Raw genomic sequence first — 14,209 nt, 5'->3', positions numbered from 1 at the left:
CGATTTGTCAGAGAATGGTTGGTTTGAGGCTGTTTTTGCTGCTTCCACAGGTAGGAGATCTCAGATGAAAAAGATGGTATGATCAGTGTATGGTCATCAACCTCTGCTTGATCTGTCATATTTCAACATGCTGCTAATAGACTACTGTATAGAGCATATAGTATTCTTTTTTTAAACCATTTTAGAAGGCCAATACATCTTTGCAATACGTGTGCTTTTTGTCTCTTTACAAAATGCTTCAAGTAAAGAAAAATACTTGTCGATACCGGAAATCCAAAAAGCTCCTAAATTCCTGTTGTAGGCTGACAACGTTGCCTCTGTTGCAATGAAATTCCAAGTTGTTGTCATGCCTGCTGCCCTGCAGACAAATCTCCTATGTCACTGATATAAAGAGAAGATGAGCTGTCTTGTAGTCTAGCGTCTGGATTTTTGGACGTTAAACAAGTATTTTTGGCATTTGCAGTATTTTTGAAAGATGAATATGAGCAAGTGTGCATGTAATGCATTAGGATAATGTTCAAGGCATTTTAGAATTTAAAAATACAGATTAGGTAAACATGAGGTAGTCAACAAAAAAGGAACGAGGGCAAGAGTTCTGGATGACCACACGGACATGGCGTGACTTGTCTCTTTTATTCACTGCATGTTAAGATGGGTCAAACCTGCTGTGAACGGACCCATTCCACAGAATAAACTGACAAAAGAACAGATCCTCATAAGATGCTTCTGATACAATACTAAGCACTTCAGCCAGGAAATCTTCTATTATCCAGACATTAACCCTTGCAGTTGTGACCCAGCCTTACAGTTATTCTATCGGACAGCCATGCGACATCAGAAGCAGATCAGACAGTAAAATGATGAACATGACATTGTGCACGCCCAGAGGTGCTGTCACGTTCTGCTTCATCACACCACCTCGCTGCTTTCTAATAAAGAACCCCCCCAAGATATGAAGACAGAGACTTACTTCTGCTCTCTTGAGCATCTCCCATTTGTTCAGGATTTTCATGGCGTATATACGCTCAGTGCTTTTCATTCGAACTACAGCAACCTACAAGAAAAAGATAGTGACAAGACAGTTTCAAATATCATCGTATCATTGCGCCTGGAAACAATTGTAAAATTGGATTCTGACTTTCTAATATTCACTTTAATACAGGAAATTTAAAAAAAAGGAGATTTCATTTAACCCTAAACTTTCTTTCTGCTAAATTGTGATCATATATATGAAAGCATCCAGAAGGTAAACTAAAACTTTCATACATATGGCTTGCAAATAAAGAGCTATACTGCTCTTCACCAATATCAGTGACCCAGCATTGTACCGCTATCATTGTACTGGTACACTGCACAACCGATGGATTATAGACAATTATTAAACCTTTATGAATGTGTTGGCACAGGCTTTAATACGCAGAACCTCTATATATTATTTCTCTTAGGAAGGTTTTCTACAAGACATTGGAGTGTGTCTGTAAAAAGTCTAGAGTGTGCCTGTAGAAAGGATTGCCCATTCAGCAAAGACAATCATGAAATCAAGCAGCAATGTGGACAAAAAGACCTGGTGTGCCAAATGCATTCCAATTCATTCCAAGGGAGCTCAGGATGGTTGAGGTCAGATATCTGAAGGCCACCCACAAATTACTCTACACCAATCTGGTGAAACCAACCGGCTTTGTACAAACGTGCTAAAAGAGAAAATAAGCATTCCCCAAGCTGTTTATGGGGTTAGGACGGCAAACATGTCTCCTATGCCTCTGAACTTTTTACATGGGAGGTCCTGCAAATTTGTATACTTCTTTTGACTGTACTCTAAAGCTCACTTGACACATACAGTGTATGCATCCGAGATACTCTTCCTGATTAATCACTATAAGATCATTACAAAGGACAAGTGGGGCCCTCTTCGCATCTGGAGGAAAAGAAGTTTCGGCTCCGGATAAGGAAGGGATTCTTCACTGTAAGGTCTGTGAAAATGTGGAATCGGCTCCCTCAGGAAGTAGTTTCAGCAACTACTATAGATTGTTTTAGGAAAAAGATGGATGATTTCTAGAAGAACAGAATATATCTGGGGATTAGGGATTTAAAGTAAAATAACAGAAACTGCTGATCCAGGGAACATCCGATTGCCTGACGGGATCAGGAAGGAATTTTTCCCTTTGTTGAAGAAAATGAAACCAGCCTTTATAAGGTTTTTTTTTTGCCTTCTTCTGGGTCAACTATGTCTATAGGGTTTTTTTTATTTGGGATATGTTTATTTCTCTAGTGGTTGAACTTGATGGACTTATGTCTTTTTCAACTTGACTATGCAACTAACAGTCACTGAATAAAAACAAAAGATTTTTCTGCTTTAAAAATTAGATTTTTTTTGTAAAAGGCGTTTAAAAAGGTGCTGTGCTGATGCATGTGATTTTAAAAGCAAGAAAACATCAGAATATTAGTGACACCAGTCTGAGCTCTCTTCCTCCTGTAAGACAATTCAGCCTGAAAGATTTCAGGTATTTACACTAGTAGAATTGCTGAATAGTTTTATGACTCTGTGAGGAATGTATCTGTGCACTAATGGGTCTTTCTATAGATATATTCCTGCAGTTGTTCTTTAAAGTGGTCAGAGTAGTGAACAGTAAATTCTAAATGGCTGTTATGGCATCCAGTACTTCTTTGTACATAAGCCCATTTATGTTTTATATAAATTCACTGGGCGTTTTCTTACACAAAAACCTATTTATGTTGGCACTCCAGCCTATTTTACTTGCAACATCTAGCAAAATCTCTCAGGTGTCCTTGGAATGTTGGCAAGACAGGAAGTTTTTTTGCACTATGGTGCCAAATGATAAGGCTCCGGCACAAAATGTTATATGTGTCGCAATCTTTAAGGGTGAAACCAGAATCAAAAGTGTTGATTAGAGTGTCTTAACCTGTGAGACATCACACAACTCCCTGCTAGTATGCTGTACATTCCTCATACTTTCCATGACCTAAAACTGACTCAAGTCCATAACCACATTTCACAAACACGGTTAGCTGAAGTATTTCGAAAAGGGATGAAAGTCTTTCAAGAGGGAATGGTTCTATTGCCTTCTGTGACCCATTTGGAAAAATTTCTCACTTTTTGTGTGTTCCGTCAGCATGGGGAACTTTGGAGAATCTTTCCAGTGTAAAAAAGAAAAATTTCCCGCACTCCTGTTGTGACTACTAGATCAGTGTTGTTCTTTGAGCTAGAAGTATGGGTGGGAAGAAATTGTAGGTGGGTGGCAGCCCCTGTATTTTGACCTAACTTTTCAGTAACAACCCAAAAAAAGCCGGGTGGGTATTGAAAAGTGTCGGGTGGTGCACCCAGCTAAAAGGGGCTGGGGAGAACATTTCATATGTCTGATTCCAGGTCCACTTTATAACGTTTTTTTGAAATACACCCTGAATAAATCTTTTGTGTTGCTGTGATGATCCCGTTCCACTGGCATCCATCAAATAGTTGTAAAAAATAAGTAGCAAGTAACCATTGTTATTTTGGTGAAAACAGCCTGAGAAGCTTAAATTGGCTGTGATCCAACAAAAGTTGGGCCACAAAAAACGTTCCAACTACCCCAAATATACCGCCAATGACTATAGGCAACGGAACAGAAAGCCGCCTTACCTCTCCAAATGCTCCTCGACCAATAACTTTTATAATCTCAAAGTCATCTCGATGGAGTTGCATTCCCTTCAGTAGCTGAGTGAAAGGTTTTGCTGTAAAAAAAAAAAAAAAAAAAAGAGAGAAAAAAATTGATTTTAAAAGGGAATAATAACAGGGAAGGCAGATCTTTAAACAACCATAATCTACAAATTGTTCAAACTAAGAGCAAGTAGACCAAACAGAATTGTTAGAAAGGGTAGATGGTCCTTACAGGAACTATCATTATGAATTATATTTATTTACATATTGCCAGCACATTCTAGTCATATAAATTTCTGAGACCAATCGGGATTCCAGTGTTTCTGCCACAATAATGCACCATACGCACACCAGGTTCAAGATTGGATCGAAAGCGATCTGTACAGGTTTGGGTTGTATGAAGGCACTTGATCCGTGGTCCCCAACTTTCGATAGCGGGGCCCAACACAGAACAAACTTTTGCCATGGCCTGGTACATGTACAGCCTACACCACTCATCTAGCTGGGAATGGCGAAGAAGTGCCAGCCCCACATTCACCGCTCTGTCACTCCAAACAGCTAGTGTACAACAGTGCAAGGAGAGAAGCACCCACCGCCACCAGCTCCAAAGTAGTGCAAAGAGGGCCCGCAGCCCTCAACTCATCGGTCTATGGCCCTGGGGTTGGGGAGCACTGAGCTGGAGGAACCGTAGGCAGGGACAACAGTACCCCCAATGGCTCTACACATGGTGGACAAAACTACAAATCCCTTACTGATGAATCCAGGAATTTAAAATAGTACTGCCTATTGATACTGGTGTTTATATTAAAATGGCATGTGATGCAGGATAGCAGCTTTACCATCTATACCAACCAGCACTGGTACAAACATGTCTGGATGCAATACCTCCCCATAACCTGGTAGCAGCAGTGGGGTTTTGCCCAATGATGGAGTTCCACTTAAACACTGAATGAGTCTGCAACATGAAACATTTTTTTCCTAAAGTCAGTCACTTTTTAAGGGAGCCGACATACCTTTGTCTCTAAGGAAACCACATCTGAAGTCTAATTGCTTGAACTTTAGATTGCAGTAAGTGACTTATAATTCCTAGAATACTAGAATATAAACAATATTCACAAAAGCAAAAAAAAAAAAAAAAGCAAAAAGATCTTGCAAGACTAAATGTCAACTACATGACATCAAGACCGTAAACACTGCTACATTTTAACTTTTATGTATTGGTTCACGTTAAACAAAAGTGAGCAAGACTTAAACATTAAACTATACAGCACTATAAAGACTCCTGGAATGTTTATAGCTCTCTTTAAAAGCAAGAAACAGACTACATACATACGGCAGATGATTCTTGTCCAAAATTCACCTCAAGGCTGATATCGTACGGGAATCTGGCGTGTGTACAGTGCTCGTCGTCCATCATTCAGTTGTCCGCCCTGGCGGATCCAAAGACAACATACAAGGAACGATCGTAATGAAAGTGAAGGGGGGAAAGTGCAGCCAGGTGTCGCTCCCTCTTACTCCCCTCTCCATAGAGCAGAATGGTGCTGTATGTGCATCACAATGTCTATGCATCGTTCAGTCTTTTGGCGTTGGGAAGGATCGTGAAAGATCCTTTCCAACGACAATTACTGCATGTGTGTATGCAGCCTACAGGTAAAGAGAAAACTCCTAGCCATTGCATTCACTAAATTTTACATGCCTATTATGTAAACTTTTAATTATTTAGCTTCCATAAAAAGAACAAAAAAAAGCTGATTCTGCTTTGTTCAGGATCTTCTTAATATACGGTGACAATGTTCTGCCCCAATTAACCCCGTACATTGTCACCCAGACTGCAGATGAAGGGCCAAAATATAACAAAAACGAATCAGTACATTTCAGCAATGCATGCTATTTTTCCATGTTTTGTCTCATTAAAATCTAAAATATTGAATTCGATATCTTTGGATGGTGAGAAGAAAACTAAATGAGGGGTAAAAGGGGTTTTTCCAGCTTCCCTGGTGGGCCGAGTAGAGAATCATCTCTCAGGTGGCTTTTATAGAAGATGATTGCAATATTGCCTGTTGATAAGTCTAAAAAGAACAACATCCAGCTTGGCACCAGTAGTCAGCCTTACCCATGTTCATGCTTGCTGGACTACAGAACAACTCACCCTTATTGCAAGGAGATGACATGTGGAGGTGTTGGTCCACAATCACTTCTGCATTCCCAAAATATTATTTACAGTTGATGGCAGTCCCTGCAAGATTACACTTCAACACATTTTGCCTCCCTGAGCTGAAGGATAAAGTTTAGTAAGAAAGGAATCCTGGTTCCTAGAATGGCTCCAGCAGAGTGAACTAGAAAGCCTTGAGCAATAATGCTGCTTTTGCAGCACTTTTAAGGCTTGACAACACTGCAATATAGCAAACGTGAAGTTATCAGCTCACTATTGGAAATTATGTCTCTCACTGGAATTATGGATGAATGCAGCATTGGGATGTGTAAATGTTTTGCAGGAATGCACCTGTTTTTCCTCTTAGGCTCCCATATCTGTCCTGACAGGTTCCCTTGAAAGTATAACATGCAGCAAATAAGGTAGAGGAGGGCAATGCTGGGATCACACCCAGGAAAACCACAATCATCCCTTTCATTCCTGAATGATTGGTCGGTGCACACATGAAAACTGCGGTGGCAGAAGCTGATGCCATGGATTCGAGCAAGCACTAATGCAAGCTCAAACAGGATCATTTTTTTTTATTTGCAAAATGACTCAGCGCAGGTAAGATTGCGGTCTCAGCTCCACCCTGAAAAGCAGGAGCAGTAAAAAAAACACAGGGTACGGAGTTCAGGATTTCTCATCCCAAGATTCAACTAACTGAATTATTGGAGCATTCCCATATTATTCCAAAGCAGGATATTGTTTAATAAAATACATAATGACTTTTACCTATACTTAGGGGTAAGTAAGCAGCCACTGTCCAGTTTTGACAGCCTCTCATGCACGGTGCATGCAACCAATCTATTTTACTTTGCTGACAGAAGAGAAAACTAACAGTGTACCATAGGGACTGCCTTACTTTTGGCTTTAGGTGTATGTAAATCCAAAAGGGAAGGATCAGATGCCTTGGTTAGTTTTAATTGTTTGTAAGATCAAGGCAGAAGTTATTATTAACAGGATTTATATAGTGCCAAAATATTACGCAGCGCTGTATAATAAATAGGAGTTGCAAATGATACAGACAGTGACATAGGAGGAGGAGAGGACCCTGCCCTGAAGAGCTTACAATCTAGGAGGTGGGGGAAGTAGCACACAATGGGAGGCAGATATAGAATGGTGGGAAGTAGTGAGGGTTTTAAAAGAGAGAAGACGACAGGTAGGTGAGGATGAAGCGTTGGGTTTTGAGTGCTCTTTTAAATAAGCAGAAAGTGAAAGCAAGCCGAATAGGACGAGGCAGACCATTCCAAAGAGTCGGGTCAGCTCGAGAAGTCTTGTAGCTGTGCGTGTGATGAGGTTATGAGTGAGGAAGTCATTAGTAGGTCATTGGAGGAGCGAAAAGAGCAAAGTTCAAAGTAAATCAAAAGACTGCTAAAGTATTGACAACACTCAATTGCCCTACTAACCCCAATGAGGTCCCTGAGAAAGTCTGATTGTATGTAGTAAAAACAAAAAGTGCCAAACCATAGGGATTGCCCCGGATCGAAAAAAGTATTTGCCACAATGATAAACTCTATCAAGAGTTGACAGTCAACACAGTCTTTGGTGTTCTGCACAAATCTCCCTTTATACACAAGCTAATCGTTTTAATTAATTCAATGTAATTTATTTTACACAAATACTTACATTGATGCATTCTATAAAACCTAATAAGATACATTAGGCAGAAATAAAGTTGCTCAGCTTAGCGTTGGTTGCCATTACACCTGGCACATCCTGGCTTCCTTTGTGGCTGCTGGGAATGAAGGAATCCTGTGCGTGTAAGCGGGGTTACAACCAAGACACCGAAAATACATTCAGTGAAGAGTAGAAGGAAGAAGATGGCGGTGAGCGCAAAAGAAAGGGGACAGGTGAGTATACAAAGAGTTTATTTCTGCTTTAAGGGTGTAAGTAAAAAGCAGAATGCTTTCAGACAAAATGCTTCCGCTTCTACTTTTTATTTACTTGCAAGCTGCTTGAAGTTGTATTCCCAATAACTGGTATGCCTGGTAAGAAAAGCAACTCTGATGCCAACACAAATATCAGTGTTCTCCCCTGCCCCTTTTAGGTGGGCGCAGGAACCGGCACTGTTCAGTAACCACCAGGCTGTTTTTGGGTGGTTACTTAAGAGTTGGGTCACAATGCAGGGGTTGCCACCCGCCTATAATTTCTTCCCACCAAAATATTTTCTGGGTTGAACACTGAACATGTGTATACGAGCTCATAAAGTGGACCTATCATCACATCTTTTACATTACATAAAAAGGTGGCTATTACTTTTATATAATGAAAAAATATGTTTTTTTCCTTCTTTTTTGGGAGACGTCTCAACCCTTTCTGTCTTTACCTTTGCAGTGCTAAAAAAACTAAAAGAAAACCTGTAGCCTCCTAGGATACTTCACATATCCCAGGAGGCTATGGGCTGCTCCTTCTGCACATGCCTGGGATCCCATGTATCATCAAGGGGGTTTCCTCTCATGTACTACGCGCGTGTATGTGTGAGATGGGCACTTTGTTTTTTCTTTTACATTTGGAGAAAGACACGTCACCCCAGGTTCAGAGGACGTGAGGAAGAATCCAGAAAAGATGATGGTGCTGGAGGAAACGACAAGCGCTGGAAGGAGGGAAGCCGTGACACCTCTGGGTTCAGTTTGTGGAAGGATTGGGGGCTTTTCACAGGTAAAGTTAGGTGATTTTTTTTCTTGTTGTACAAGTTTCACTCTTTCACTCTAAAACTGTCCCCAACATGTTATATTTATCTCCCCAAAGACAAATCTGGTATTTCCAGGTATGGGGATCTAAGGTGACAGCGCTGAGGTTTAGTGATTGGCCGAGTGCTATCCCATGAGTTCCTTTACATTCCCAACAATAAACAGATCAATGGCTGTGCAAAGGACAGTTAGATTCCGCATTCTATAACGGAAACCTGTTGCTTTGTCCTGCAAGAGCAAATCGCAGGTTCACAAAAAATCAGACAATATTTTCCTATCTTAAGCATGCAAGCATGACAAGGTGTGCACATCTTGAGGACATAACATAGGTGACAGGTGCTGCTCAGGTGGGAAGCCAAACTTTCCCTTGTGTGTTTATTTTTGCATATCAGCTGCAGCTTTAGAACACAAAGGCCAGCAAAGGCTTTACCTGTAGCAGTCAAAATGAGAAAATGGCCTAATTTGGTTTGCTTACAGTAAGGGTGTGCCTGGAGCAGCTGGTCAGTCTGCTCTTTAAATGTCAATATCTGACATGTGCCTTTGAAAACACACCCAGGTACTGCACAGAGGCAGATTCTGGAAACAAAGAGGGTGGCGGAGTTTTATCGTGTCGCACAGTCGTCATCTTTGACTACCAGCTGTATCATCTTTAAGGAGTCAAAAGGAAAAATAAAACTTCTTTGTTATTGAAGAGGGCCTTTCAAAATGAATACATTTCTGACCATTCATATTATAAAACAATAACAAGAAAGCATTTCTTTAATCTCTTCTCCCCCAGTGATTAGACAGCAGACATGTAGCTTTGCAGCAATTCACACAAAGTGAGAGGCTGCAGCAGGAAGGCCAATATGTGTCAGATATTTGTGTGTAGAGCTAAGAAATGCAATGAATGCAGGAACTACATGACTTTACCTTCAGGGTCATTGCTAACAATTAATTCTGTCCCTGGAAGAAAGAAGGTGATTTTGTCAGGGGAGTACTGTGATCATTTATATTTGCATGCATGGACCTAACATGAAAACATATCTGGTGCTAAGTACACATCATCCTTAATATATAATTACAAGTTCATGGATGCAGTATAAGCAATTTCATGTAGTATGAGCTGTTGATGCTTCTGAAGTTTTACCCTTTCAAAGGTACTTGCAAACAATGGTTAACATTAGCATGAATGGGTCCTTTCATTATTTTTTAGGTGGTAGAAAGCAGCCAGGCCTTTTTTTTCTGGACGCTACATGTGGGGTTTAGGGGCAGTTTGCCACCACAGTCACTTCCAAAGACTACAATCAATGCCAGATCGCCTGTGTGCTAGACCAGCCTTTTCCAACCAAGGTTCCTCCAGAGGTTGCTGGGGGTTCCATTGGAAAAAGATTGATATATCACATGAGAAGAATCAGATCTCAGAATCTCTAGGATGGAGCAACATCCAACAACCATTTTTGTTTTCCTGTTTTTTTGCCATTTTTGTTTTTTCAGAAACTGCTCCTGCTTTATAATGGTTGGGATAACTACAAACTACTCCAGTGTATCTCAATCAGGGTTCCATAAATCCCAAGGGTTCCCGCAGAAGTTTCTAGGGGTTCCTGGAGCAATTAGCAGTTTGTGGCTCTCAGGTCAGTGTAGTGACACCAATGATCTTTTTGGCTATCTGGAAGGGTGACATTCTTCCCAATGGCTCGCAATGAAAAATGAATTCTTCCCACTGACCATCATGTTATTACACTGTGAGGTGTGGATATAGTAATTTTAAAAGGGATTCCCTGAAGACCTGAAAGTTATTTCAAGGGTCCCCCCAATGGTTAAAAAAGGTTGAGAAACATTGCACCAGACATTTGTGGCTGCTTGCAAAAGCCTACAAAGCATTTGCAAGCATTTCCTTTAACTGATTGCTCACAATGCAAAAGCGTGAAATCACCAACGTCCCATACAGGGAAGGGTATGGAAGTCTCATTCATACATTATAAGATGCTTATCCTGTGCATCACGACGTTCTGCTGCCATTTGATGGAGAGAGATATATAGGCACTTCCTTGTAACACATGTCAGCATCCTGTTTGGTCCCTGGGCTGCAGCTGCACGCTCGGTTTTCACGGAGGTTCTGGCTTCCGCTCCTTCCTGGCTATTATGCCATAGCACAGATCCTGAGATCAGGAATTTCCTCTTGTGGACCTCACATCCCCTTTAGATGAAATACATGGAGTCCGTACAGTGCCAGTCACATTGGAGAGACGGAGGCAATTCATCACCGGTCATTAAAGCCAAATGAAACTCTGCACCGTTACAGCTGATCAGAACCATGCACAATTTAATCAGGAGCCTCATTATTCTAAAAGCCGCCGTATGGAGGCTGTAATATTCCGCTTATTAAGCCGCAACAATTTCGACAGGAGCTAAATCTGGCCCCAGCAACCTGTGGCCTCCAGCTGTAACACGCTGGGCTCTGTGCATGTGGCTTATGTTAGCGGCACAAGGAACCGAAGAGCTGACCAATCGGCAGATTTGATTCTTTTTTTAGAACTAAGAAGAAGAAAAAATTCTGCAGAATTTTACAAAGCACTCAGAAAATCCAAACAAAGGATATTGTAATCAAATATCTCCATTACAATCTGACACTGGCTATGGCCGGATAATAAACCTAACGTTTTGCTTTCGAGAATCTAAGATCAAAACCAGAGCACCCGGAGGAATGCCACACAAACCCCATGCAGAGGTCGGTGATGGAAACCAAACACAGGACCCAAGTGTTTGAAACCATCACGGAGAGATTTTGAAAAATGGATCAAAAATTAATCCAATTAAACAGCTACCGGTAAATGCACCCTATGTTGAATGTAACCAGACAATGTTCAGCCAGTGTTGTGATCAAGGCACTCATACCAGATAGCACAGCCAGCCTAGGATCTCCAAATATATATAATATATAGAAATATATACAAGTCAGATTCCATTAACATAGTAAAGCAAAACTAAAATTCCACTTTTAGAAATACCCGATCAGGCAGGTCATTATTACAGAAAGGGACAGGCTATGTCCCTCCTGCAACAACCCCTATTACCTGCCGGATTGCTGCGGGTTTCTGGCAAAAAGTTGGGCTGCGCATGCACATAGTCAGCTTCAGATGCCAGATTCAGGATACCCAGAAATGAACAGGGATGAACTCCTGTGTGGGTACATGGGAGTTATGTCAACTCAGCCTGGCCAATCAAGACAGCCAAAGAATTGTCCACCAGAACAGAAGATGGCGGCATCCTGAGAAGGAGTGGAGACAGTTGAGTGACATGGGTTTAGTTTTGCTTTAATGGGCTCCTGTGTTGTCACCCTAAGGCTGCTGATGGGAGACTGCAAGAGGCTGTTTCAATGCAATACATGCAAGTTTCGTCAATGGTAGCAGCAAAATGGCATCTGCCCCGAGAAATGCCATGCAACCAGAAATTGATATATATATATATATATATATATATATATATAAATTAAACACAAATTACATATATACAGGTAGTCCCCGGGATACATACGAGATAGGGTCTGTTCTTACGTTGAATTTGTATGTAAGTCAGACCAGGTACATTATTTTCATAAATGCAATTAGGACAGATGTTTGTCTCAACATATGATTAGGCAGTGTGGTGTCAGTTACTGTATAAAATCCTCACTGTGAGTTAATCACATATAAAGCAAAGAAATAAAAAAAAAACTTTATGAAGCCTAGACATACAATAACTTCTGGAGCAAGCTGTGCTTTGATATGCAAAAAGAAACAACAGCAGAGTTTGTCTTGGTCAATAAAGAGTTACAAGATGTTACAGATCAGCTCCACTCTTAAGATCACCCACAACCTCAGCTGTGTATAGCAAAAGATTTCTTCTGCAAGTCATGCAAACCACCCCCCTCCCCAATCAAGCCTCTATCCTGCACACAAGGCAGCAGGGAAAACCTGTTTGTATCTAGGAGTCATTCTGTATATTATTCCTTGACTAATTGGTATTTTATTCATTCACTTCTCAGACCATAGCAAAGCACATAAAGGCCCGCTGTCCTTTACACGCAATCATATCACATGTGTAAAGAGGAAGAATAATGTAATTTCTGTGAACAACATCAAATTAATTTTACATATAGACAGTGTGGTTTTTAACAGTTTAGAAATGTTTCTCATCACTTGCAGCCTAGTTGAGGAAGGTTTTCTGAGTGTCATTGATTGGGACTTCAGCTTCATACAAGTTCAGTGCCGGAGGCTCAGCTTAATTATGTTTCATTGCTTATTAAAATCTACCAGCAGATTACAGCCAAAAGAATAATTCATAACACACACAATGATTAGGTTATTAGTGAGGTCTGACATGTGAAAGGGTGTGTGACTGCAACATGATATATTGAATGGGAATTTAAGGAAGAGAACAGTAGCTAAACTTCTATTGCTGACCCGCACCCCTTGGGTAGATTTAACTTTTCTTCCTGTGCTGGACACATGAAAGGAAGAGAGATGAAATTTCGTGCACCATCACTTTTAGTAATCACCCGGTTGCTTCTGGCCAGTTACTAAAAAGTTGGGTCACAATACAGGGGCTGTCGCCCACCTACAGCTTCTTCCATGCAGCTTAAAATAATTCTGGGGAGAACACTGCAGCTGTCCATTTTGGTGCATGTAACACATTAACATTTAGCATGGTAGGCACTGTAAATGCATTAGAGAGGGAGAAAACAAACAGAAATTTACCTTTTTTTTCACTGCAGTATTTGATTACTTGTGCATTGAGGTGAACTGCAACACACATGCATTGAGCTAAGTTGCCTCAATGTGTCATTTAGAATGCATAGCAGACACAAAAACCCAAATCACACTAAAACACTAATCCCTTTTCAAAGCTAATTTTCAACATTTTCGCTTTAGTAACTTACAATAAAATAATATTTCGTGGTCCTACTATGAAGCTTGATTTTGAGGATTGTCTAATTAAGGAGACAACTCTCTGTTCCTGTTCCCTAGCCGCACTCCTATGTTGTCACACATCACATTGGATGTCTGATGGAAGCTTGACCCACACACATTGGTCAGTCATTGTCCACTGCAGACAACTACGACATAAAAAGACATGTAGATAGAAAAGGGCTGAAAAAAGGCTGCACGAGATCATTAGCAATTAGATGCAACAAAGCATAAAAAAGCTGAAGATAAGAAATGTATTAAAATCAACTGTTTATGAAACAGTGCTTTTGTATGATTTAGAATGAAGCTGTTAACACAGTGTGAATTGTTGCCACTCTGCCTCCTACTATTGGAACTTCCACAACCTCTACATAGAATAAACCAAACTAAGCTCCCTGGACCCCTGCCTAATCTGGGAACTCCAAACAAGTCCTAACACCTACCTTCCCCTTGAAGAATCATTAAACTCTCCATCCAATCTCACTATTCACCAAACCTAAAGTCTTTGTGATGTCCTGAGGAAGCCTAACAGCGAAACGAGTTAAGTCACTTTTTCATAAAACCTTATTCTCTGTTTTACAAACAGTCCAGTTGAGGTTTATCTAGAAATAATATTGTTTAATTCACACCTTTATATGTAAACTCTACCATAAAATCCTCTTTCTCTATTTTTGCCTTAATTGTATATACTGTTTATTGGAGGGCCTGGCAAATTAATATACAAAAATGGAGAATCTTGATT

At 40.5% G+C, this 14,209-nt stretch overlaps 1 protein-coding gene across 4 annotated transcripts in view; it reads right to left on the bottom strand.

The window, feature by feature from the left end:
• CDC42BPB (CDC42 binding protein kinase beta) overlaps nucleotides 1-14,209 on the bottom strand; it is an 81,225-nt gene that overhangs the window by 51,076 nt on the left and 15,940 nt on the right. For all 4 annotated transcript variants that reach the window (XM_072428299.1, XM_072428301.1, XM_072428302.1 and 1 more), the window contains exons 2-3: nucleotides 3,638-3,729; nucleotides 971-1,054 (exon numbers count right to left, since the gene is read on the bottom strand). In XM_072428299.1, the coding sequence (XP_072284400.1) occupies nucleotides 971-1,054; nucleotides 3,638-3,729 (176 nt within the window). The remainder of the gene's footprint in view (nucleotides 1-970; nucleotides 1,055-3,637; nucleotides 3,730-14,209) is intronic.

The sequence above is a fragment of the Pyxicephalus adspersus genome, chromosome 12, assembly GCF_032062135.1.
Source record: "Pyxicephalus adspersus chromosome 12, UCB_Pads_2.0, whole genome shotgun sequence".
Taxonomy (NCBI): Eukaryota; Metazoa; Chordata; class Amphibia; order Anura; family Pyxicephalidae; genus Pyxicephalus; species Pyxicephalus adspersus.
This window is presented reverse-complemented; position numbering and strand designations above follow the sequence as displayed.